Genomic DNA, 23278 nt, shown 5'->3' with positions numbered 1-23278 from the left:
GTGAGACCGTTGTTTTATTTTGTGGTTTGCTGGCATTCCCTTCCCTTTTCAGGATAAATATGTTGGTGGCGACTCTGTTGATTTTCGCGGTAGCGACAGCTGGCGACTCTGCTGGGGAGATCTCAACCTATTACGGGTCCGGACTTAGTGAGTCGATCCTAGTGCTTGTGTGTTTATCTTTGGGTGTTTTATTGCTTTGCATATTTACTTGTTTGCATTGCATTCTATGTGCGCTTTTACTTTTCTGCATCATATTCTGTACTATCTGGATCTCTGGTTTGTTGGGTGGGTGTTCAAGAGGTAAAAGGCCCAATACCCAGGCTATGAGTGATACCATAGGAACTAGGAATAGAGTGGTCGTGACGGATAGAGGGCGTATGCCTGATTGATCTGATCACGTATCCACGGGAAGAGCTTGGTGGAATGAAGCAATATCGTATGATAACGCCTACATTCGATCCTCTGTTGGCTTTTTCGACCTACCCTGGCCTAGATTTACCCGTGAGTGGGGCGGGAATCAATCATTGCTTAATAGGTATATTGATGGTGACCGCTGTTCTTGTTTGTGGGTTACCGCTGTTCTTGTTCGAGTGGGTTACCGCTGTTCTTGTTCGAGTGTACTATTGGTTCCTGTTCGTGGGGTACTATGGTTCTTGTTCGAGTGGTGATCTGTGTTCTATTCCAGTGAGTTGTTGACTATGGGTTTTGGTTCTGTGGTTTGACATTCTATGTTCCGTGTGGTATGCCATTTGGGGCCGAACCTTTGACTCTGTATTATGTGTGTTACCGGCAGTCCAGAATGTCTGGTGGGCGGCAATAAGTCCCACCACTTTGCATCATAGCATATTTATTTCCCAAAAGAAATGCAAAAAAAAATGTATATAATAATAAGCATTTGCATGTCATATTTTCATGGATATTCGGGAGTTCACCCAAGTTGAAGATGGACATTCTCACTGATACTGTCCAAGAACGTACGAGGCATACAAGCGCTTATAAGATTCCGGATATTGATGTTTCGGGGTTGATAGGTTTGAGTTCTCGGTTGAAAGGGAAGGTTCTCCGTGACTTCAATCATGATTATGGCAATTTGCTCTCCATCCTCAATACATCTTTTGATCCGATGGCTTTGATCACCCTGTTTCAGTTCTATGATCCGCAGTTGAGATGTTTTACATTCCAGGACTATCAACTGGTCCCAACGCTCGAGGAATTTTCTTACATACTCAACATCTGAATCACTGATGATGTACCTTTCGTTCGAGTTCCCAAGGTTGTGAGGTTTGAAAGGATAGCTGAAGCTCTTCACATGGGTATAAAGGAAGTGGAAAGAAATTGGAAGTCATCGGGCGGTGTTTCTGGTTTCTATCCTTGTTTTTTGATTAGTAGGGCTGAGGATGCGGATAAGAAAGAGCATTGGGTTGATTTTAGTCGTTTGCTTGCTATCATGATCTATGGCATTGTCTTATTCCTATAAAGAGAGAACTTTGTGAGTTTGGCGGCAATTTGTGTCTTCATGAACAAAAACCCCGTGCCGATGTTGCTTGCAGATGCCTATTTTTCGATCCATTTGAGAAACAAGAAGGGAGGATATGTTGTTGGTTCTTGTCTTCCGTTGTTGTATCAGTGGTTCATGTTGCATTTGCCGGTGAGAGGACCTTTTATGCTCAAGAAGAGTTCTCTTAAGTGGTCAGATAGGATTATTAACCTCACATCTTATGACATCAGGTGGAACTATTGTGTGGGGAAGGTTTGGAACATCATCACTAGTTGCGGTCAATATCCCAATGTTCCTCTCATGGGAACTAGAGGTTGTATTAGTTACAATCCCACGCTCGCCTACCGTCAATTGGGATACGCAGTGGAAAGGTCTCAGAATGATGTAGAAGAGTTTGAATCAGTGTACTTTGCCGATGGTAAAGATCCTTTGGCGCTAGAAAAGATAGTGTATGCTTGGACTAAAGTACACAAGAGAGATCAGACTACTTTGAGCAAGAAGGTTCCTATTGCTATGGGTCCTTACAGGAAGTGGGTTGAGGCAAGAGCGGCAGAGTTGTTGTTGCCATTTGCGAGGTCATGTCCATTGTACGAGCAACCTCCTGTGGTTTTATCTGATACAGTTGTGGCTGAAATCTATATTCAAGCCAAGGCGGATAACATCAAGCTAAAAGCAAAGGACGAAGAGGTTGGCTTGGAAAGGTATTTTCGAGATCACGAAAAGGCGGAATTGGCTCGTAAGCTCAAGCATGCACAAGGTGAAGGTTCAAGCATGACACGTGCCCAAAGGCGATCTCGTGACTTGATGGAGGAAAGCTTGTACCGAAAACAACAGGAATGTGTGAAGTTGTGAAGGTCCGAAAACAATAGCAAGAGAAATGTGAAGGATTCGGAAAAGAAATTGATGGAAGAAAAATCCAAGTCAGCTCGACTTGAAGAAGAGCTTGCAAGACTCCGAGCCCAGCGGAGAGGAGATGGAGGAGCTCACTCTATTATCAGACGGTCCTAGCGTTGCTGTGGAGTGAATTTGTTTGGCTCATGGTCGATTCACTGTTTATTCTTGATGTTTGTCACCCATATCCAGGATTGTTGGATGGGGTCGCATTTTGATTTTCTGGATTTCTTTTGTATGCCTTATGAGAACATTGTGACACGATTATGTGTTTTGTTTGTATGAACTCCAACTCTCAGTTATGTTTGAATGAAATATGCTCGGTTTGCTGAATTATTCTCGGGTGCGGATTGTTATCCAAATATATTCGGTATCAGGGTTTCTATGTCCTATCTGAAAGTGGGATGAACTCTTGGATACCTGAAAATTGATAAACATTTCATGCATATCATTTATATATCATACATGTCATATATTTGCAGGTTTTGCGGGGCCTATATCTTATGTCTCGCTGTTTTGTTATCAGAAGGAGTTCTAAGACGGCTAATCACCCGTATCCGACTAGGAGCAATCAGAGAAGGCAGATGGAATAGATTCAGGAACAAATGACAGAGATGAGAGCTCAATTGACGGAGCAGATGAATGCGCAGATGGCGCAGTTTATGGAAGCATTGACTAATGTGAACAAGGGGCAGGATGACTTGCGGGTTCGCGTCGAGAACTCCAGAAGGAATGAGAATGGAGGACATCAAGGGCTTTTTGACGATGTGTCTGGCAGGATTGACGATCACAATGATCCAAATGAGTTTGATCACGTGGGAGGGCACTATAATCCTTTCAATCAGCATCACGGGTTTCCACCTCCACCTCCATCTCGTCTATTGGGAAGGAGAGATAATCCGAACCGTGGTAATTTGGATTTCAATGTTGAAAACTTTGATCAGGTATCAAGGCATAGTGCTGAGGGTGCACATGATGAAGTTGAAAGGTATCATCTGATTGAGGAACGTCTTAGAGCTCTTGAAGGAAAAGGGGTGTTAGACATGGATATCAATGACTTGGGGTTGGTTCCTGGTGTGAGGATTCCACCGAAATTCAAAGTTCCATCTTTTGACAAATACAATGGAGCGACTTGCCCTATGACTCATGTTAAGGCGTATTATCGGAAGATGTCGGTATACTATAAGGATGAGGGCTTTCTAATGCACTTCTTCCAAGATAGCTTGGCTGGAGCTTCCTTGGAGTGGTATGTATAACTTGAGCGCACTCATATCCATTCTTGGAGAGATCTTGTCGAGGCTGTCATTAAGCATTATCAGTACAATGTTAACATGGCACCCAATAGTACTCAGTTGCAGAGTTTGGTTCAGGGGTCTAAAGAATCTTTCAAGGAGTACGCTCAGAAATGGCGCGAGTTAGCTGCAAGGGTTTAGCCACCGATGACTGAGCGTGAGATGATCGATATGTTCACCAGTACTTTGTCTGGACACTATTACTTGGCTTGTAGTGCTTCAGCCAACTTTTCTGAAATGGTGAGATATGGCGAACGTGTTGAGATAGGTCTAAAGATGGGGAAATTCAATTGGGTGCTTCTTCTAATACTGCTGGTGGTAAGAAACAAGCTGAGGGTTATTCCAGAAGGAAGGAAGGAAATGCGGATGCCATATATGGAAGAAGGGGTTCAGGAAGAAACAATTCACAGGTCAATGCTGTCATGATCCCAGAGCCGCAGCAACAACAACAACACTAGCAGGGACAGCGTTCCAAAAATGATCGCTACCCTCCCAGGACTAGGCCTCACAGAAAGATTGATCCAATTCCTATGACCTATGCTCAAGTGCTGCAACATTTGCTCAAGATTGAGAATATTACTTTGAGAGATGCTCCGAATGCTCCGGACACACAATCTCCGAATTGCAATGCGAATGCGCTGTGTGCTTTTCACTCAGGTGCCGCTGGACATGATACAGAGAGGGGTATTGCGTTGAAGAACAAAGTCCAGGACTTGTTGGATCAAAAGATTATTCAGTTCACTCCTACTCCCAATATTGTCAATAATTCAATGCCTACCCATGGGGGTCCAGCCGTGAATGCCATTGTCAATGGGGAAGAAGTGGATAGTGACTGTGATTTTGATAAAAGGACGTTTTGGCATTCAAATGTTTTGCTCTTTGTCTGTCTTTTTAACTTTTTCCTTTTAAATGGAAATGTTTTTGCACACACTTGCACATAGCTTAATAAAAATAAAACTAAAATAAAAACATCAATCATGCAAATGTTCCACCACCACGGATTCCATTGGTAGCAGTTCCGCTATTGCTTGTTATAATTTTGACAATCCGATCTACCAAGCCGAGAAGGAAGCTTATGAAGATTGTGATCTCCCCAATGAATTGGCCAGATTATTGAAACAGGAAAAGAAAGCGATTCAGCCGCATCAGGAGGTAATCGAGATGGTAAATGTTGGCACTAAAGAGCAGGTCCAAGAAGTCAAGATAGGGGCTGCGCTTGAGGATACTGTGAAGCAGAGGCTTATTGCTATGTTGAAAGAGTATGCGGACATCTTTGCTTGGTCCTATGAGGATATGTCGGGTCTTGATACAGATATTGTGGTACACTGTTTACCTCTCAAGGAAGATAGTCCTCCTGTCAAGCAGAAGCTTCGAAGGACTCGCCCAGATATGTCTGAGAAGATTAAGAAAGAAGTTGAGAAACAGTTTGATGCTGGCTTTTTGCATGTTGTGAATTACCCGCAGTGGGTTGCTAATGTCATACCCCAAAATTTACCCGTTATAATCCACTTTTAAGGGAGTTAAAAATTAGGAGCCATAGGGTTTGATATACCTATTATTAAACTCGCTCTCCTATAAAATTCCCGTGTAATTTGTTTTAAAATAAGATGGGGGAGTCAATAGAAAAAATTAGAGATCCAATTTAGTTTGGGATCCATTTGTCTCTAAGTCATTTGTTATTCTTACCATCATCCCCCATTTTCACTAAATAATATGGTTATTATTAAATATTACTTGGATTATTATTGGTAGAATTATTATATAATTTTGTTCCTAAATAAATAGGAGTTAAATTATATTAATAGCACTATTAAAATTAATCACTTTTATTGGAGTTTTATTAATTTTAATCATTAATATTATTAGTGTTGTTAAACGGGTGTCAATTATATTAACTAACACATTCATTAGGACTATATTAGTTAATTAGTTTTTTTTACTAATTAATTAATCAAGTTAGTTAATTGAATTAAGTGAGGTTAGTGTTTTTGTTTTTTTGTTGTTGTCGTTTTTTGCACCACAAAGCAACAGAAAAAATGGTTATTGCACTTGGTAATTGGGCCAAAGACTTGGGGCCCAAGTGTGCTGGGTCATGTTGGACTAAGGGTGGACCGGGTCAACCCGACCCAGGTCCTGTTTACCTTCTCCAACCTCACGCAAACCCTAGGCTTGCTCCCCCAAGCATGCAGCGGCGCCGCCCTCCTCCAAACAAAAACCCTAATCTCAAATGCCCAGGCCCATACGAATTGAATCTAATCTCCAAACTCAATCAAATCTCAGAAAAGGAAATCAAACAATAACGTAAATCAGATCTTAAACAAACTGAATCAAATAATTTTATTGAATCAAGCAACATTACAATGAACTTAAATGAATCAAATCTTTCATTAATCAAATATCAATTACAACGAATCGGAATCAGAGATGATTAACAGATCAATCCAAACCTAAATCAATCTAAGTTTTCCTAATTGATCCTAAACCCTAGTCTATAAAACCGAAAGGAGAAAACAGAAGAAGGGGGATTGGAAAATTTTTCTGGAGAAAAGTTCTTGCGCCGCCGCGAACACCAGGAACCCTAAGTTTGAACACTCATCGGACCTGCAAAGCACACACAGAGGAGGGGATTAGGAGAGGAGCTTACACGTTCCAGAAATCAAGAACACAAGGTAACCGGATCTATCACTTAGCTTAGATATTTGCATGCTTGTGTGTTGTTTTTGTTCCGGTTGAATCGATTGCATGTTTAATTTGGGATTTATGGTATGAATCTGGGTTTATTTTGGGATACGGTTTGTTTGTGTGTTGGATTCTGGGTTGTTGTTGAATATATGGGGCGGAGGAGATGAAGATTCATCGGAATCTTCATCTGAACTGGGTTTCACGGTGGGTTTCAGGGGCGGCCGGTGGTGGTGCAGTTGGTTTTCTAGAAAATTGTTCTAAGAGAGAGGAAAGAGCGAGAGTGTTAGAGAGAGAACGAGAAGGAGAGAGAACGAGACTTGGAAAAATGAGAAGTCTTCTTCTCCTTTTGCTTGTGCCCACCAAACAAACCCTCACCGCCCGATCTGCGCCACTTGGCCTACCATGGCCATTTGGCAACACTATAGAACGTGATTCTATGTGCAACCTTATCCCATGCGCCCTCACCCTAAACGCATGCAAACCTCTTGATAATCTCATATGAGATCTAACGCGTGTGACCTTGAACGCACACCACATCCTGTGCACCCTCATCAGATACAATCTAACGGACTAACAACCTCATGGGCCAGGCCCCATCGTTAATCACACCCCTCAATTTACTAACATTTAACTATATACACCCCCTATGAAATAAATATAATTAGTTAATCAAATTCCTAAAAAATGTTTAATTTTTTTTTTTATTCTAAAATTTGTTAATTGTTTTCTTATAACTAATTAATTAAATTTCTGGAACTTGCTCAATTGTTTTATTGACGACTTAATTTCTCCTCGAACCAACTAAACCCATTAGTCGTAGTAAACGAGAAATAAATTATTCTGATTAATTTCTAAATTAATAATTTCTAAATCAATTCTCTCCTCGACCCGACTGAAGCTACCAGTCGTTGTAGACGAGAGATAAAAATATATAAATTAAAATACATTTCAATTTGCTGCCCGTGATGATCAATCTATCGATCTGAGCAATCAGCAATGCCTTTAATCCGTTAGCTATACTTACCAAATCCATTGGTCACCGCATCTAACGGTGCCAAATCAAATCAGGGTTGTATGCCAAACCTCAAAACTTTTTCATCATTCAAATCAAATTCAAACTGCGAATAGGCCATTCAAAAAGCCTTTAAAACAATTTCAAATCACAAAATTCAATCCTAAGGCGTACAACCCTGTGCCCGAACTACGTTGACTCTGATCCTCCATAAGGAGGTACGTAGGCACTTGGTAACAAGGCGAGTCTCCCCCCTTAAAATCTCAATTCAGTTTTAAATCTTAACTTTTACCCTTTTCATTTCATTAGCTATAAACCTTATCTTTTGCCATAAAGCTCTATCTTTAAATGTTAGCCTTTAGAAAAGGGTTGAGGGTGCCTAACACCTTCCCTCAACCTGATTGTAATAACTTACCCTGAATCTCATGTCTGCGTAGGGTTTCCTATTCGCCCTTCAGAACAGGTGGCGGCTCTCTAAACTTTTAATTTTAGGGCAGGTTGCTACAGCTGGCGACTCTGCTGGGGAAAACACATATGGTGAATTATTATGCTCCTAAGGCTTGAGAGGGTTTAGGTTTAGGTTTGTGGTTTAGGGTTTTGGGCGCATTTTAGGGTTTGGCAAACTTGCCACGTTTAGGGTTTGGGGGAAAGTTCATCTTTTGATAATAAATGCTTAATTATTTATTTATTTATTTATTTATTGTTTTTTATTAAATGTTTATTTGCCATATTTGCATTAAATGTTTAATTATTATATAATTTGCACTATTGGGTATATTTTACTGTTGTTAAGCCTAAGCGTGGGAATTATAATAATGACTAGAGGGGAACTACATCGCCTACGAGTCTTATTATAATTCCACTCAGAGTGGGTTAAATATTCAGAAAGTTCTGATACGAGGCTCGACCTTGTTGAGGGGTGGACTGGGTATTTAGCTGATCTCTCTGGGAACCAACCCCTAAAATTCGAACCTCATGGACCAATGAGTTGTTCTAAAATCCAAAGAGACAAAAAGTCTCGGCGGCTACGAATGATCCCATGAGACCTTCTAGAACTTTCCCATGGGAAGGGTAGGCTCCCGAGCCGTTACGTCGAACCTATGAACTTAGGGCCTATGTGATTATATGCTGAATATGTGCTTATTATTATTATAATATTGTGTTTCTTTTGTATAATTATTTGCATGCATCATACATCACATGCATATTTTTATCATGTCTTATCCACAGGTAAAAAAAAAAAGAGAAAAAAAGAAGAATAAAAAAATAATAATAATTCTTTTTGGTGAAAATTCAGGAAAAATGAATGCTAAGAAGCCTATTGTCCACCTCACCGTCTCAGTGCCTGACATCAAGAAATTGAGAAACATAAGGGATAAAATGTCATCAACTGCTTTGAACAGGTTTGAAGGCCGTTATGGGGATATTCTGGATTTGCTCAAGGTTAAGGTTCAAGAAGAAGCAATCACCGCTTTGATCCAGTTTTATGATCCGCCGCTTAGATGTTTCACTTTTCAGGATTTTCAGTGGGCTCCTACTTTGGAGGAGATGGATGCTATGCTTGGGTTTTCAAGGATAAAAAAGGTATTCTATACAGGTGCTGGAGAGAGGGTTGAAATGTCTGATTTGGCCAAAGCTTTGGAAGTACCCGTTGCGGATTTAGAAGCTAATCACAAAACTGATGGAAGAATACAAGGAATTAAAAGAACTTATTTAGAAGCTCAAGCTATGTCTTATGCTCAAAAGAAACAATGGGACATTTGTGGACATTTTTTAGCTCTTTTAATTTTTGGTGTTGTTTTATTGCCTAATAAGGCGGAATATGTTGATGATGCTGCTATCCATGTCTTCACTTCCTTCAGAAATTCAAATGAGGATCCAACTCCTACTATTCTTGCCAATATTTACTATACTATCCATGATCGGTATGAAAAGAAAAGGGGAGCGATATCTTGTTGTCTCCATTTATTGTACTCTTGGTTGACTTCTCATCTTTACAAGGCTAGCTATTTAATCAAAGATTTGACTAGGCATGAATGGTCTCAAAAGCTAAGAGCTCTCAATGCGGATTCTATTTTTTGGTTTGCAAGGAAATTAAATTCTGAAAGAATTATTTATAAATGTGGAGAATTTAATAATGTGCCTTTAATGAGAACTTTGGGTTGTATTAATTATAATCCCGTGCTTGCATTGCGCCAATTGGGTCATTCTATGGATTGTGAGCCTTCCGATCAACAAGTGGAAGGATTAATTTTGCATGACAATGGGAAAGGAGAACCAAGGACATTAAAGAAAATAATTCAAGCTTGGAAGCATGTTCAAACAAAGAACTATGGACCGAAGAATATTGTTGCTAAGGAACCTTACACTAGATGGGTTCAAGAGAGAGTTGGAAAGATTTTGCTACCTTTTGTTGTGGATCCCGCATACAAGCCCGATTCTCCTAATCCTATTTCTCTATCCATCGAAGAGATAGAAGGAATCAAGGCTGCCCTAGAGACGTCCCGTAAGGAAAAGGAAAAATTAGAGCTTGACATACATCGACTTTCCAACGAAAAAAGTCAACTACGCTTCGATCTTAAGGAGAAGAGCCAAGAGCTTCAAGCCGCTAAGGAAGAGAATGATAGACAAAGGAATAAAAGAAAGCGAGCAACCGACGGAGTTCTAAGTGCTAATTTTAATCTAGAAGCACATAATGAGAGGTTGGCACAAGCGGATATAGAAATTGCAAGGTGGAGAAGGCGCTATGAAAAGGCTTCCCATGACAAAGCGGAATCCGAGAAAAATTTAGAAGCTGTGGTCTTTGAATTAACAGATAGAACTAAAGATCAAGAGGTGGAAATAAGGGATTTAAAGTTTGATCTTCAAGAAGCCCGCAATTCTGGACAAGAAGAACGCACAAGAAGATTGGCCGCGGAAGAAGCACTTTTACAGCGCACTGGTGAGCGTCATAGAGCACTTCAGGCTTTGGCTTTGCTTAGGCAATTACTACTAAGGCAAAAAGAGTTGTGCGATGCTGCGAGGGATGAAAGGGATTATTGGAATAGACAATACACAATTGTTTCTACGGCATATGAGCATGTGAGCATGGTTCCCAAGATGCTTGAAGAATATGAGAAATGTCGTGACAATTATGACAAGTTGGTCTATTTGTGCAATGATTTAATCCTAGACATTCCGAAGAGCTTGGCAAAGGCGGAATCATCTCTTATTATCCTTCCTAAAGAAGTCAAAGAATTCATGGAGCTTTGTAGAGACATGGTGGACAAATTCAAGGAGGACATTCATAGGCGTTCTTAGATATTTATTAGTTTTCACTTTAAATTTAAAAGTCTTATTTCTGTTGATGTTTATTTCTTTTCACAAAGTTGAACAATTTTAATTTGTACTTCCTTTAAAGTATTTTAAATTAATAAAGTGTGTTTATTTCCGTATTATTCGATTTCTTTGCAATTTTTCACCAAAAAGGATTATTCAAAAAAAAGGGTTCCTACTACAAAAAAAAAAAGAGGAAAAAAAAACAAAAAAAAAAGAAATAATATATATATATATATATATATATATATATATATATATATATAGACATATATGTTAATATATAAATATATATAAATATATTATAATAACAATGTGGATAAGACATGAGCATAGCATTTGCATATCATTCATAGCACGCGTAGCATTGCATTTCTTTTCAAAACATTAAAAGAAAAACTGTCTTCATCTCCAGTCACGCCATTGCAACCCGATCACTCATCCAGACCAGAGCCCAGAAGAAGAAAGCAATGGAACAACTAGAGCAGAACCAAGCCGCCCTTCGCGAAGAAATGACCCAACTGAAAGGCACTGTTGAGGACCTCAAGGGAGGGATGACCCAAATGCTGAGCTTCATGAAAGACCTCAAGGATAAGCAAGACAAAGCTAAGGAGGTTCAGGATCAGTATGAAGAGGTGCCAAATGATGGAAACCCTTTGTTAGGATATGTTCGAGGCCATGACCCTCACAAAACGAATGCTCATTCCTCCAAAAGGGTCGTCACAATCCAGGAAGAAGGAGAAGCCTCTCAAGAAGGATTTATTCCTGCTGCTCAGAAGGAAGGGACGTCTCGCACAGTTCGTATTCTTGTCAACAATCCTCTTAGGGATGAGGACTACCTGGATCTGCAATATGGGGATACTAATGACACAGATCAAGTCCCTCAACCAAAGCCGACCTCTACTAATTCTGGGGAGGATTCTAAGGAGAGTGGACAAATCAGGGCATTGGAAGAGAGACTGAAAGCTGTAGAAGGATATGATGCTTTCGACGTGGACACTTTTGAAATGAGTTTAGTCCCAGACCTGGCAATTCCACACAAATTCAAAGTTCCCAACCTTGAAAAGTACAAGGGACTCACTTGTCTGAGGAATCACTTGCGCATGTATGTGCGAAAAATGGCTGCTTATGCTCATGATCAAAAGCTGATGATGCATTTTTTCCAAGATAGCTTGAGTGGAGCATCGGTTGACTGGTATATGCAATTAGAGAAGTCTCATATCCGAAGTTGGATCGACCTTGCTAATACATTCCTGAAACAATATAAATACAATTTGGACATGGCACCCGATCGGATGCAACTCCAAAATTTGTCACAAAAGAAAGAGGAATCGTTCAAAGAGTATGCACAGAGGTGGAGGGAAATGGCTTCCCGAGTCCAACCTCCCCTGTTGGAGAAAGAACTCGTAAACATGTTTATGGCTACATTACAAGGGCCATACTATGATAAAATGGTAGGAAGTGTGTCCTCAGGGTTTTCAGATTTAGTGGTTATTGGTGAAAGGATAGAAGGCGGAATTAAGAGCGGGAAGATACAAGGGGCATCATCTGGATCGTATCACTCAAAGAGGCCTGCTCCCACCTTCGCAAAGAAAAAGGAAGGAGAAACTAATGCAGTGGTGCATCAGGAAGCTAGACCTCCTGTGTCATTCCCACCACAACAAAATAGGTTTCAAGGGCCCCAAATGAGGTTCGATCCACTTCCTACTTCTAAAAAGGAGATACTGAGATACTTGATAAACGAGTCCTTAGTAGAAGTCAAACCATTGGCACCTCTTCCTCCAGGCAAAATCACACCCAACTACAAACCAAATGAGAGGTGTGAATATCATGCCAATTCTCCTGGACATACCTTGGAGAAATGTTGGGCTTTCAGGCACATAGTTCAAGATCTCATTGAGTCAGGGGCAATCGCCTTTGACAAACCCAATGTGAAAACGAATCCGATGCCACACCATGATGGCGCGGTCAATGCAATAGAAGTCGTCAACGAGCAAGAGTTGGTTCAACAAAGGAACTCCCCCGTAGATGCCCTTAAGAGGTATCTTCTTATGAAGGGGTTTATCCTAGAACATAACGAAGCTTTCAAAGACACTTTGCAGAAGCTCATGGATCAAGGGGTTATCCAAATGGAGGAACACGTTGAAGAAGAGTATGTGGCTATGGTGGAGAGAAACGAGCCTTTAATGATACCCACACAAGGGGCAAGAAAGCCATTAATCATCCCATGCTCGAGATCACCTTGATGATACCTACACAAGAGCATACTAGGATCATCCCGGTCACCGATCCATATCCTTTGGATAAAATGAAAGCAGTGCCTTGGGAGTACAATTCTGGCACTAATCCTGATGTATCAAGCATTGTGGGGCCTGGGGGCATGACCCGTAGTGGACGCATATTCAAAACTGCGCAAGCACAACCAACGGCTAATGAAAACTTGACACAACCTGGTGGTCAAGCTGCCATGAGTCCAAGTAACGAGGTTGAGCCTAAGGGTAAAGAGACTGTCAACAAGGATGCTGAGGAGTTTCTGGCTTTGATTAATAAGAGTGACTATAGGGTGGTAGATCAGTTGCAACAGACGCCATCTAAAATATCACTCTTATCGCTACTGATACACTCCGAGAGGCATCGAGATGCCTTGATGAAGATTCTGAATGCCGCCCATGTAACTAAGGATATCACAGTCAATCAATTCGATGGCATGGTGGCCAATCTGACTGCTGGGGCATGCCTGGGTTTCAGTGATAGTGAGCTGCCTCCACAAGGAAAGTCACATAACAAAGCCTTACATATCTCCATACAATGTGGAAAGGCTCATCTGGCTAGAGTTTTGATTGACACAGGTTCATCATTAAATGTGATGCCAAAGGCTACACTAGATAAAATAGCTTTGGAGGGTCTTGTGGTTAGACCAAGTCGTCTGGTAGTTAAAGCTTTTGACGGATCGCAGAGTCCAGTATTTGGAGAAGTAGACCTTCCTGTTATAATTGGCCCTCATACCTTTTGTATCAATTTCCAAGTAATGGAGATTGAACCAGCTTACACTTGCTTACTAGGGCGTCCTTGGATTCACGCAGCTGGGGCAGTCACCTCCACTCTCCACCAGAAATTAAAATTTGTGAACGGGAACTCCATAGTGACCGTCAATGGAGAAGAGGATATATTTGTCAGCAACTTAAATTCGTACAGATATATTGAGGCTGGAGAAGGTGCACTGGGTACTGCATTTCAAGCTCTCGAGATAGCAACTACTGTCACGCTACCCGTGGAGAAAGTGCGAAGGGCGGTAACATCCTGGAGAGATCTACAAGACTTGAATGTAGAAGGCTGGGGCAAAGTACCAGAGATCTCAGAGAAGAAGGATCGCCTAGGGCTAGGATACCAACCATCAAAGGTCACAAGCACTGTGAAGGAGGAGCCACAATTCCCCCCGATTACGCATACTTTCGTAACAGGAGGATATGAACATGTGGCTATGGTATCCAACGAGGATTCTAAAGAGGGAACGTCCAACTTCATCCGAGAGGTCAGACCAGGAGAGCAGCTTCAGAATTGGGCAAGCCTGGAGATACCGGAGATAGTTTTTGTTTCAAAGTAATTTGCTTCTGTGTGTTTTATTTCCCTTTCCAATAAAGAAAAAAAAACAATAACGCTCATGCCTCGCCCGAAGCATAGAGTTTGTTTGTAAGGGCCCCATTTATTTCCAAGTTTAAAAGTTTATTAATAAAATTGTCCTTGCATTTGGTATTGAAAACATCGTCTTTTCCCGCATTTATTTTCTTTTCTTCCAAAATGACAAATAAATTTCTTGCACAAAAAAAACACGTTCATATCTGCATACTAAAAAAAACATAAAACGTGTGCAGATCACCTTCTAACACTACCGATAATAATACTGCTGAAACTCTATACAAACTCGAGGCTCTTGCTAATCAGTCCGAAGAAGGGGATGAGGAAGACGATGAACCTCCAGAGGAGTTGTCAAGGTTAGTGGATAAGGAATCCAAAAGTATGCTCCCTCCTCAAGAGGCCATTGAAATCATAAATTTTGGTACAGACGAAGAACCCAAGAACATCAAGATTGGGGCAACACTGAACGAGGATGTGAAAGCGACGCTAATCAAACTCCTCCACGAATATGCAGAGATCTTTGCTTGGTCATACCGTGACATGCCAGGGTTGGATACGGATATTGTGGTGCATAGGTTACCGCTCAAAGAAGGATGTGCACCTGTCAGGCAAAAGCGTAGAAGGGTTCGACCGGATATGGATAGTAAAATCAGGGAGGAAGTGCTCAAACAGTTTGACGTCGGGTTTCTTGTTGTAGTTGACTATCCACCATGGATTGCCAACATAGTGCCAGTTCCTAAGAAGGACGGGAAGGTACGCATGTGTGTGGATTACAGAGACCTGAACAAAGCAAGTCCAAAAGACGATTTTCCACTACCACACATAGATGTCTTGGTGGACAATACAGCGCAAGCTTCGGTGTTTTCCTTCATGGATGGGTTCTCCGCGTATAATCAGATCAAAATGGCTCCTGAGGATATGGAGAAGACAACCTTCATGACATCCTGGGGTACCTTCTGTTACAAGGTAATGCCTTTTGGATTGCGAAATGCAGGGGCAACATACCAAAGAGCCATGGTCACACTGTTCCATGACATGATTCACAAGGAGGTCGAGGTATATGTAGATGATATGATTGCCAAATCTTGCACAGAAGAGGAACATATCACACATCTACATAAGCTGTTCGAGCGTTTAAAGAAGTTCAAGCTGAGGTTAAACCCGAACAAGTGTACATTCGGCGTAAGGTCAGGAAAGCTATTGGGATTCATTGTAAGCCAACGAGGCATAGAGGTTGATCCCGACAAGGTAAAGGCTATACAAGCAATGCCTGTTCCAAAGACAGAAAAAGAGGTGCGTGGGTTCTTGAGTCGATTGAATTATATATCAAGGTTTATTTCACATCTGACGGCTACATGTGAGCCTATATTCAAGCTGCTCAGGAAAGATCAACCTATCAAATGGAATGACGATTGTCAGGTAGCCTTCGAAACTATAAAGAACTACTTGCAAGAGCCACCGATACTCTTACCTCCTGTGCCAGGGAGATCACTGATCATGTACCTCACGGTTCTCGAGAGATCTATGGGGTGCGTACTGGGGCAACAGGACGAAACAGGCAGGAAAGGACACGCTATCTACTATCTAAGCAAGAAATTCACGGATTGCGAATCTCGATATTCACCATTGGAAAAGACATGTTGTGCCCTAGCATGGGCCTCCAAACGTCTAAGGCAATATATGCTGAACCATTCCACATGGCTGATATCGAGAATGGATCCTTTGAAATACGTGTTCGAAAAACAGGCTCTCACGGGTAGAATTGCAAGATGGCAAATGTTGCTGTCAGAATACGACATACAATACGTCACCCAAAAGGCGATAAAAGGGAGTGTACTGGCAGAACATCTTGCTCACCAACCCATCGAAGAATATCAGTCTATGAAGTTCGACTTCCCCGATGAAGACATTATGCTGGTAAGGGACTACGAGATACCAGGACCCGACGAAGGACCCGAGCCGGGCTTGGTATGGACACTTACATTCGATGGTGCATCAAATGCATATGGACATGGTATAGGGGCAGTCCTGACGTCTCCTGACAATCGACACTTACCCTTCACTGCAAGACTATGCTTTGACTGCACCAACAATATTGCAGAATATGAAGCATGCATACTGGGGTTAGAAGCGGCAATCGATCTAAGGATTAAACTGCTTGAGGTGTACGGGGATTCAGCACTGGTAATCCACCAAGTCAACAAAGAATGGGATACTCGAGATTCAAAGCTAATCCCATATCGTGACCTTATACTGGAGTTAATGGCTGAGTTTGAGACAATCACTTTTACTCATATCCCAAGGGAAGAAAATCAAATGGCTGACGCATTAGCAACACTTTCCTCTATGTTCAAAGTGACCTGGCCAAACCACGAGCCACGAATAACGGTTAGACACTTTGATGAGCCCGCTTATTGTCTCACAATCGAGGAGCAGTCTGACGACAAACCATGGTACCATGATATCAAAAGGTACTTGGAGAAACAAGAATATCCGGAGAACGCCTCCACGATTGATAAAAAGACATTAAGGAAATTAGCATCTAAGTTCTTCCTGAGTGGAAACATCCTATACAAAAGGAACTACGACTCGGTGTTATTAAGGTGTGTGGATTAAAATGAGGCCAAGGAGATTATCAGAGAAGTACACGAAGGAACCTTCGGAACTCATGCAAAGGGACACTCGATGGCTAGGAAAATACTACGAGCAGGGTATTACTGGTTAACAATGGAAGCTGACTGTTTCCAATATGCAAGAACATGTCACAAGTGCCAGATTTACGCTGACAAGGTACACGTACCGCCAAATCCGTTGAACGTGCTGAGTTCACCGTGGCCGTTTGCAATGTGGGGAATTGACATGATAGGGATGATCGAACCGAAAGCTTCAAATGGACACCGATTCATATTGGTTGCCATAGACTATTTCACCAAATGGGTTGAAGCTGCTTCTTACACCAAGGTGACAAGACAAGTAGTCACTCGGTTCATCAAGCATAACATCATATGCCGGTATGGGGTTCCAAACAGGATTATCACCGACAATGGGTCGAATCTAAACAACAACATGATGAAGGAGCTGTGCGAGGAGTTCAAGATTGAGCACCACAATTCTTCACCATACAGGCCTAAAATGAATGGCGCTGTCGAAGCTGCAAATAAAAATATCAAAAAGATAATACAAAAGATGGTGAAAACATACAAGGATTGGCACGAAATGCTTCCCTTCGCCCTACACGGTTACAGGACCTCAGTACGTACATCCACAGGAGCAACACCATTCTCCCTGGTTTATGGTATGGAAGCAGTCCTCCCTATCAAAGTGGAGATTCCTTCATTAAGAGTCCTGGCTGACACAAAGTTAGAGGAGTCGGAATGGGTAAAAACTCGTTTCGATCAGCTTAACCTCGTTGAAGAAAAGCGACTGACGGCTTTATGTCACGGGCAGCTCTATCAGAAAAGGATGAAAAAGGCGTTCGATAAAAAAGTCCGTCCTCGAACTTACAAAGAAGGTGATATTGTTCTCAAGAAAATACTATTACCTCGACTTGACGCTCGTGGAAAATGGACGCCTAATTACGAAGGTCCATATATCGTAAAAACGGTGTTCTCAGGAGGAGCGTTAATTCTCACTACAATGGATGGAGACGAGCTACCGCACCCAATCAATTCTGATGCGGTCAAGAAATATTACGCCTAACAAAGGCAGAATTATTGGTCATAAGCTGAAGACAGACTACGAAGGATAGGGATTCGTGCAATCATCTACTTCTAAGGTCGAAGGATTACTGGGACCCTTGATAACAAAGGAGCAACGGCAGTATTAATATCATTTCTATTTGTCATTTTCTTTTCTTGCATTTTGTACCCTAGCCGATTCAAGGCAACATCAATAAAAGTTCTTTTCTTGCATACCGCGTTTTTCTCATTTCAATACCGTTTGCAAAGATTAAATTATTTTGGTAAACTTTAGCTAGGATTTGACATGAGAAACTTACAAACTGTCAATACAAAAGCAATAGGATAAAACTGCGAGATCTCCGGAAGGCTACATACGCCCTACGCTGCGATAACTCGAAGCTAATAGAACTCTCTCACAAAGGATAATATCAATGGACCACTCAAATACAATCCAAGCTAGGATTTACCAACACCTCAAAAGGGGCTAAACAAAGACAATGGGTGATAAGGAGATAGAACGTTGGAATTATCATACATGTTCATTGGCATACATGTAACATTTACGCATGTAAACATTCATACATATACATTACATAAACAACAGGGGCATGCGCACGATGCATAAGCATGATGCATGTGCATTTACAAAACAAACTTCTACACAGGTAAACTTGCCCGAACCAGGGTAAGCAACCTAATGGTGCAGGCAAATTTGCGATAACCCTCGCAAAGGACCTTATTGGTGCAGGTAAATTCGCGATAACCCTCGCGAAGGACCCTAATGGTGCAGGTAAATTCGCGATAACCCTCGCAAAGGACCCTAATGGTGCGGGTGAATTCGCGATAACCCTCGCGAAGGATCCTATTGGTGCAGGTGAATTCGCGATAACCCTCGCGAAGAGTCCTAAAGGTGCAGGTGAATTTGCGATAACCCTCACAAATGATCCTATTGGTGCAGGTGAATTCGCGATAACCCTCGCGAAAGATCCTAAAGGTGCAGGTGAATTTGCGATAACCCTCGCAAGTAATCCTATTGGTGCAGGTGAATTCGCGATAACCCTCGCGAAGAATCCTAAAGGTGCAGGTAAATTTGCGATAACCCTCGCAAATGATCCTATTGGTGCAGGTAAATTTGCGATAACCCTCGCAAACGATTCTATTGGGGTCCACAAACTACGAAAGCTTACTGGCAATACGGTAAGCTAACCACTACTGACGAAAAGTCCTTGCTATATAAGACTCAGGCTTTAGCAGGACGATCATCTCGCTCACACTCAAGCTCGAGGTAAATTTAGGGGTCTTCCATTATTTAATAACTCTTCGATCTGAAAAGCGTGAGACCTGCGTATTCTCACGCTGTTCAATCCAAGGAAATTAAATAGGGGCAGCTGTCATACCCCAAAATTTACCCGTTATAATCCACTTTTAAGGGAGTTAAAAATTAGGAGCCATAGGGTTTGATATACCTATTATTAAACTCGCTCTCCTATAAAATTCCCGTGTAATTTGTTTTAAAATAAGATGGGGGAGTCAATAGAAAAAATTAGAGATCCAATTTAGTTTGGGATCCATTTGTCTCTAAGTCATTTGTTATTCTTACCATCATCCCCCATTTTCACTAAATAATATGGTTATTATTAAATATTACTTGGATTATTATTGGTAGAATTATTATATAATTTTGTTCCTAAATAAATAGGAGTTAAATTATATTAATAACACTATTAAAATTAATCACTTTTATTGGAGTTTTATTAATTTTAATCATTAATATTATTAGTGTTGTTAAACGGGTGTCAATTATATTAACTAACACATTCATTAGGACTATATTAGTTAATTAGTTTTTTTTACTAATTAATTAATCAAGTTAGTTAATTGAATTAAGTGAGGTTAGTGTTTTTGTTTTTTTGTTGTTGTCGTTTTTTGCACCACAAAACAACAGAAAAAATGGTTATTGCACTTGGTAATTGGACCAAAGACTTGGGGCCCAAGTGTGCTAGGTCATGTTGGACTAAGGGTGGACCGGGTCAACCCGACCCAGGTCCTGTTTACCTTCTCCAACCTCACGCAAACCCTAGGCTTGCTCCCCCAAGCATGCAGCGGCGCCGCCCTCCTCCAAACAAAAACCCTAATCTCAAATGCCCAGGCCCATACGAATTGAATCTAATCTCCAAACTCAATCAAATCTCAGAAAAGGAAATCAAACAATAACGTAAATCAGATCTTAAACAAACTGAATCAAATAATTTTATTGAATCAAGCAACATTACAATGAACTTAAATGAATCAAATCTTTCATTAATCAAATATCAATTACAACGAATCGGAATCAGAGACGATTAACAGATCAATCCAAACCTAAATCAATCTAAGTTTTCCTAATTGATCCTAAACCCTAGTCTATAAAACCGAAAGGAGAAAACAGAAGAAGGGGGATTGGAAAATTTTTCTGGAGAAAAGTTCTTGCGCCGCCGCGAACACCAGGAACCCTAAGTTTGAACACTCATCGGACCTACAAAGCACACACAGAGGAGGGGATTAGGAGAGGAGCTTACACGTTCCAGAAATCTAGAACACAAGGTAATCGGATCTATCACTTAGCTTAGAGATTTGCATGCTTGTGTGTTATTTTTGTTCCGGTTGAATCGATTGCATGTTTAATTTGGGATTTATGGTATGAATCTGGGTTTATTTTGGGATAGGGTTTGTTTGTGTGTTGGATTATGGGTTGTTGTTGAATATATGGGGCGGAGGAGATGAAGATTCATCGGAATCTTCATCTGAACTGGGTTTCACGGTGGGTTTCAGGGGCGGCCGGTGGTGGTGCAGTTGGTTCTCTGGATAATTGTTCTAAGAGAGAGGAAAGAGCGAGAGTGTTAGAGAGAGAACGAGAAGGAGAGAGAACGAGACTTGGAAAAATGAGAAGTCTTCTTCTCCTTTTGCTTGTGCCCACCAAACAAACCCTCACCGTCCGATCTGCGCCACTTGGCCTACCATGGCCATTTGGCAGCACTATAGAACGTGATTCTATGTGCAACCTTATCCCATGCGCCCTCACCCTAAACGCATGCAAACCTCTTGATAATCTCATATGAGATCTAACGCGTGTGACCTTGAACGCACACCACATCCTGTGCACCCTCATCACATACAATCTAACGGAGTAACAACCTCATGGGCCAGGCCCCATCGTTAATCACACCCCTCAATTTACTAACATTTAACTATATACACCCCCTATGAAATAAATATAATTAGTTAATCAAATTCCTAAAAAATGTTTAATTTTTTTTTATTCTAAAATTTGTTAATTGTGTTCTTATAACTAATTAATTAAATTTCTGGAAATTGCTCTATTATTTTATTGACGACTTAATTTCTCCTCGAACCAACTAAATCCATTAGTCGTAGTAAACGAGAAATAAATTATTCTGATTAATTTATAAATTAATAATTTCTAAATCAATTCTCTCCTCGACCCGACTGAAGCTATCAGTCGTTGTATACGAGAGATAAAAATATATAAATTAAAATACATTTCAATTTGCTGCCCGTGATGATCAATCTATCGATCTGAGCAATCAGCAATGCCTTTAATCCGTTAGCTATACTGACCAAATCCATTGGTCACCGCATCTAACGGTGCCAAATCAAATCAGGGTTGTATGCCAAACCTCAAAACTTTTTCATCATTCAAATTAAATTCAAACTGCGAATAGGCCATTCAAAAAGCCTTTAAAACAATTTCAAATCACAAAATTCAATCCTAAGGCGTACAACCCTGTGCCCGAACTACGTTGACTCTGATCCTCCATAAGGAGGTACGTAGGCACTTGGTAACAAGGCGAGTCTCCCCCCTTAAAATCTCAATTCAGTTTTAAATCTTAACTTTTACCCTTTTCATTTCATTAGCTATAAACCTTATCTTTTGCCATAAACCTCTATCTTTAAATGTTAGCCTTTAGGAAAGGGTTGAGGGTGCCTAACACCTTCCCTCAACCTGATTGTAATAACTTACCCTGAATCTCATGTCTGCGTAGGGTTTCCTATTCGCCCTTCAGAACAGGTGGCGGCTCTCTAAACTTTTAATTTTAGGGCAGGTTGCTACAGCTAATATCGTTCCTGTACCTAAGAAGGACGAAAAGGTCAGGATGTGTGTTGACTATATAGATTTAAATAGGGCGAGTCCGAAAGATGATTTTTTCCTTCCTCACATTGATGTGTTGGTGGATAATACTGCTCCTTTCAAAGTGTTTTCCTTCATGGATGGTTTCTCTGGGTACAATCAGATCAAGATGGCACCAGAAGATATGGAGAAAACAACGTTTATCACGCCATGGGGAACTTTTTGCTATAAAGTCATGCCTTTTGGGTTGAAAAACGCAGGGGCAACGTATCAGCGTGCCATGGTGACTCTTTTTCACGACATGATTCACAAAGAGATTGAAGTGTATGTCTACGACATGATTGCAAAGTTTCACACTGAAGAAGAGCACTTGGTTCACTTGCAGAAGTTGTTTGGAAGGCTTCAGGAAATCAGATTGAGGTTGAATCCAAACAAATGCACTTTTGGAGTTCGATCCGGAAAGTTGTTGGGTTTTGTTGTTAGCAGAAAAGGTATTGAGGTCGATCCTGCAAAAATAAAGGCTATACAAGAGATGCCTAAGCCGAGAACAGCAAAAGAGGTTCGTGGCTTTTTAGGGAGATTGAACTACATTGCTAGATTCATCTCTCATCTCACGACCACTTGCGAACCAATATTCAAATTGCTAAGAAAAGATCAGACGGCCAGGTGGAATAATGATTGTCAAAAAGCATTCGAAAAAGTGAAAGAGTATCTGCAGGAACCTCCGATATTAATGCCTCCAGTTCCAGGAAGGCCTTTGATTATGTACCTCACAGTTCTTGAAAATTCAATGGGATGTGTGTTGGGTCAACACGACGAGTCTGGCCGAAAAGAGCATGCAATATACTACCTTAGCAAAAAGTTTACCGACTGTGAATCCCGATACTCACTACTCGAGAAAACTTGCTGTGCTTTGGTGTGGGCTGCTCGTCGGCTGAGGCAGTACATGTTGGTTCACACCACCTTATTGATTTCCAAGATGGATCCTATCAAGTACGTCTTTGAGAAGCCTGCTCTTTCCGGAAGAGTAGCCCGGTGGCAAATGATTTTGACTGAATATGATATCCAGTATACTACCCAGAAAGCCATTAAAGGTAGTGTGTTGGCGGATTATCTTGCACATCAGCCTGTCGAAGATTATGA

At 41.1% G+C, this 23278-nt stretch overlaps 1 protein-coding gene across 1 annotated transcript; it reads left to right on the top strand.

The window, feature by feature from the left end:
* The first annotated feature begins 1537 nt into the window (after positions 1-1537).
* LOC131629292 (uncharacterized) lies at positions 1538-2350 on the top strand. The gene has a single exon (XM_058900083.1). The coding sequence runs from the start codon at positions 1538-1540 to the stop codon at positions 2348-2350; it is 813 nt and encodes a 270-aa protein (XP_058756066.1).
* Positions 2351-23278: the final 20928 nt, after the last annotated feature.

This window comes from Vicia villosa, unplaced genomic scaffold (genome assembly GCF_029867415.1).
Source record: "Vicia villosa cultivar HV-30 ecotype Madison, WI unplaced genomic scaffold, Vvil1.0 ctg.000547F_1_1, whole genome shotgun sequence".
Lineage (NCBI taxonomy): Eukaryota > Viridiplantae > Streptophyta > Magnoliopsida > Fabales > Fabaceae > Vicia > Vicia villosa.
The sequence above is the reverse complement of the archived record's forward strand: the minus strand, read 5'-3'. Positions and strand labels throughout refer to the sequence as shown.